The sequence below is a fragment of the Acaromyces ingoldii genome (assembly GCF_003144295.1).
Source record: "Acaromyces ingoldii strain MCA 4198 unplaced genomic scaffold FA10scaffold_10, whole genome shotgun sequence".
Taxonomy (NCBI): domain Eukaryota; kingdom Fungi; phylum Basidiomycota; class Exobasidiomycetes; order Exobasidiales; family Cryptobasidiaceae; genus Acaromyces; species Acaromyces ingoldii.
Window position 1 is genome coordinate 245,974 of NW_020290256.1, and position 3,578 is coordinate 249,551.

Here is a 3,578-nt window from a genome sequence, read left to right on the forward strand (position 1 = left end):
AGATGAACTTACCGAAGGGGTGTGTCTACAAGCCAATCTATGATAGCAGAATTGGCAAGTAGCTGGGCCGAGGAAATCCTCTGCAATGGCTGTTTCAGCAGAAGCAATTGTGACGGTGACGAGCAATAAGATAGTAAGTGTCACGATGCACCTCCGTTGAGAGCCGTACAAGAGCTCACGACAGCTTGAAGAAGACTGTCGACCACATCTTTCTCAGGAAGGTTGAGATTGGCGAGAGCGGCCAAGCTACGACTCCGTAGAATATTTTGATCCCTGTTCACACCACCTTCATCGAACAGGTGTCTATAAGAAGAGAATCATGTGAGATATTGTAATCCTCAGCAAATTTGTGGCACTCACTTTCCTGTCAGAATTTGAAAAAAAAGGCATCCGAGAGACCACAAGTCGCTTTTGACGCCGTATCTCTCGCCTTTCAGCATTTCCTGTTATCCACAGAGGAGGGTTGGGACAGGTTTAACAGCCACAACTCGTGTGTCTCGTGCACAAATACTCCACTCACTGGCGACCTGAAGCCAGGCGTCTGCATTAAAGGGAAGAGTGAAGTACTAATGCAGTAAGCACGGCTGCATGGTACGATAGGTTGAAGGACGTATGTGCTTACACCTGCGATGCCCCAATGTCCTTTCGCGTGTTTGTCACGTACGATTGCCAATCCAAAGTCGGCGATTTTTGCACGGAAAGCGTGGTCGATCAGGACTGGCAAGTACAATCCGTGAGTTCGATTCTTTTGCGTCAGCCTCCTCGCCACGTCTATTGATGTTTTGTATGAAAGGCAAGAAGTTAAGCATTTGCTCACCATTGGAGGGTTTCAAGTCACGATGAATCACCGACACTTGGTTGTCATGACCTTCATGAAGGTAATGTAATCCAGCGCAGACTTGTGCAAAGAGATTTCGTCGGAGCTCAATATTGTCGCTCATCATTCGATGATCTTTCTCAGCCTCATACATAAATGACAGAAAAGCCGGACTTACGTGGTCTTGTTTCTCTGAGCCAAAAACATTTCTAGGTCCCCATAAGTCCCCAGGTCCATAAGAAGATGCAATGAACGTTCGAATTCCCAATGCTCGAGTAAAGCGATGACGTTGCGGTGCGCCAATTTCGAGTGTAGTGCTGCTTCTTGAGCAGCAAGCTTTCGTTGCTCGGCGTTGGTGCTGACCGTGACGATCTTCAGAGCGAAAAGCTATGATTTCTATGGCTGAGCGAAACTCGTTTCAGACTTGTTCGTTGTACATTAAACGCACCTTCTTGTCCGAAGCTCGCTCTACTTCGTAGACTTTGCCGAAACCTCCTTCGCCCAGCAGGCGACGACCGAGGTAGAGAGGTCTCGCTTGCAAGGTGCCCATGTTCATGCTGGTGCCAATTTTCATGGTGTTACGAGGATAAGGTTGTACGTCAAACAGATGGGTCTAAAAATGAGCCAGTCAGGCCCCGAGCTACATTATGAATCTATGTCAGGCGGAAAACCATTTTGTGTTGGACGATTTGCTCATCGTGATGAGGGGCTGATCTGATCAGGGCGTGACACCGTGTAGTCACGTGCTCTCGGCGACTTGCAGCTGACAAGAAAAGACGCCGGCTGTCGAGCAGCGTAAGACCTTGCGATTTTCAGCTCTGGTACCTTTGAGCGGAGAACTGCTGTCTATACTGCCTCTCACGCTTGCAGTGTTTGACAAAGTGTACAACCTCAAAACTTGACCTTCGTTTTTGTGTTATTAGATACATTTCAGAAACAAAACGCGAAATGATTCAAATTCAGATCTGGGGACTGTTGAAGACTCAGATCCCTTTGTCAAGATTGTTCCCTTTGTATGATGGCACCTGGCTATAATAGAGGATAAAGGCTCAGGGTGGTCTTAAATTTCGATCATCTTCGGTTCAGCACACTCGACAAGTTATCGATGTCAGACGCCCCAACCGAGCTCACTCTACCCACGGAATCCGAGCTTTTACGGATTTCGGGGATCGAGAGCTTCGTTCAATCGGCTTAGAGAGTATATGGATGCAGGAGAAGGGAAGAATGAACCTACTCACGTAGCGATCATTTATCGAGCGTTCCTTGAGGCACTCGCCCGGGCACAACTTCAAAGCTTGGACAAAGCGCCAGACCTCTTCTTCTCTTTTCGAGAAAAGGAATTTGTGGTGAGCAAAATAGAAATCTTGAGCTCAAATCTTGCGACCATCGTTGACTCTCTAACCAGGTGAAAAACATCACAAAAGATGCCAAAGACAGAGCTCACCGAAGAACGAAGCTTCCAGCCTCACAGAAGAAGGCTCTTGTTGAGCGCCACGAGCGACGGCTTCAGCAACTCATGGGTGAATTGTTGGACAAGCCACGAACACAAGCCGTACAGTATCCTGCATCGGGAATGAGGAGAGAGGACTGGACGCAGACTGCAATTTCCACGAGCGACCTCTTTGAACATTCTTCTCAGAGCTTAGATAGGTCAAGCCGTGTCTCTCTTGCCTTGCGGAGTCTTGGTCATGCTGAGAGTCTGCATTACGGCGCATCTCAAGACGTAAATTCGAGGTATTTCGAATTTGGACATGCTTACGCGAATTTGATCGTGTCGTCCGCAACAAGCTCGCTCGATTACGTCGCAAGCAAGGGCTTCCACGACGAAGCGTATCCAGCTCTACTAAAGATCTTGCAGAATCAACGAAGTGAGCCTGCAAATTACGCAGGACTTCGAAAACGCGCCGAGCGAGCAAGAAAGTTTTTCATCGTAGCGCACCTGTTTGGAATCTCGATTCTCGAGCGCGCAGAGCTAATCAATGTCAGTAAGATCGACACCATTACCTTCGCCATGCTCTCGTCCATTATGGCAAATCATATGGATATGGTTCAGCGCATCAAGCAGATCCACTGAACAGGCGGAGATTGATTCGTGGAGTAGCTTCGTCGGTTTCGTCGGACGTTTTGATGTCGATGGGGCCGCTCATTATCCTTTTCTTTTAATTTCAGCCGCCGGCTCCTCCTTTCTTACTCCACTTGAAATGGTCTTAGCCAAGGATTCATGCAAAGTGGATGCGTTGCCATTATTTGTGCTAGGGTAAGGGCAGGCTCGGAGAATGCCCCTGTGGCCCCGTGGGCTTCTTAACAAGTCTCCGTGATACGAGTACGACCTAAATTCTTCGAGCCTTGGCGCGATATTCATTCTTTGATTACCGACAACCAGGCACGCTGCAGCCGTCAGTTATGGCACCTTACAAACCGTCACACTCTGCTCTATTCTCTTGTCAGCAAATTCTTTCAAGATGCAATAATTTTATCTACTGCAGCTGACTTAGGCATGAGTGGTACTTCAACATTTTCGTCTCCGACAAGCGCCACAAATGCGTCCTGGCTCCAATCAACCGATAAGCTTCGTCATGACTTTGCAGAGGTCCAGTCCAGAAGCCATCTGTTATGTGCTGTGGGACATAGCTTTGGTCGTGTACATTGCAAGTTGTGTCAACACAGCGAGAACGATGGAAACGACAATACGAAGATTAGTACGAGAGCAATGGGAACAATGGAAGCAATGGGAACAATGGGAACAATGGGAACAATGGGA

General features: G+C 48.0%; 2 protein-coding genes across 2 annotated transcripts; one reads left to right on the forward strand and one right to left on the reverse strand.

Moving 5' to 3' along the window:
• Window positions 1–991: 991 nt before the first annotated feature.
• On the reverse strand, window positions 992–1,391 carry FA10DRAFT_289548 (kinase-like protein; the record flags this gene model as incomplete). Its single annotated transcript, XM_025524312.1, has 2 exons — window positions 992–1,204; window positions 1,266–1,391. The coding sequence occupies 2 exons, from the start codon at window positions 1,389–1,391 to the stop codon at window positions 992–994; spliced, it is 339 nt and encodes a 112-aa protein (XP_025373910.1).
• An 850-nt stretch (window positions 1,392–2,241) lies between these two features.
• FA10DRAFT_263215 (hypothetical protein) lies at window positions 2,242–2,891 on the forward strand (the record flags this gene model as incomplete). The annotated part of the gene is made up of 2 exons (XM_025520186.1): window positions 2,242–2,337; window positions 2,376–2,891. 2 exons carry the CDS (start codon window positions 2,242–2,244, stop codon window positions 2,889–2,891), a joined length of 612 nt encoding a protein of 203 aa, XP_025373911.1.
• Between the last annotated feature and the right edge of the window lie 687 nt (window positions 2,892–3,578).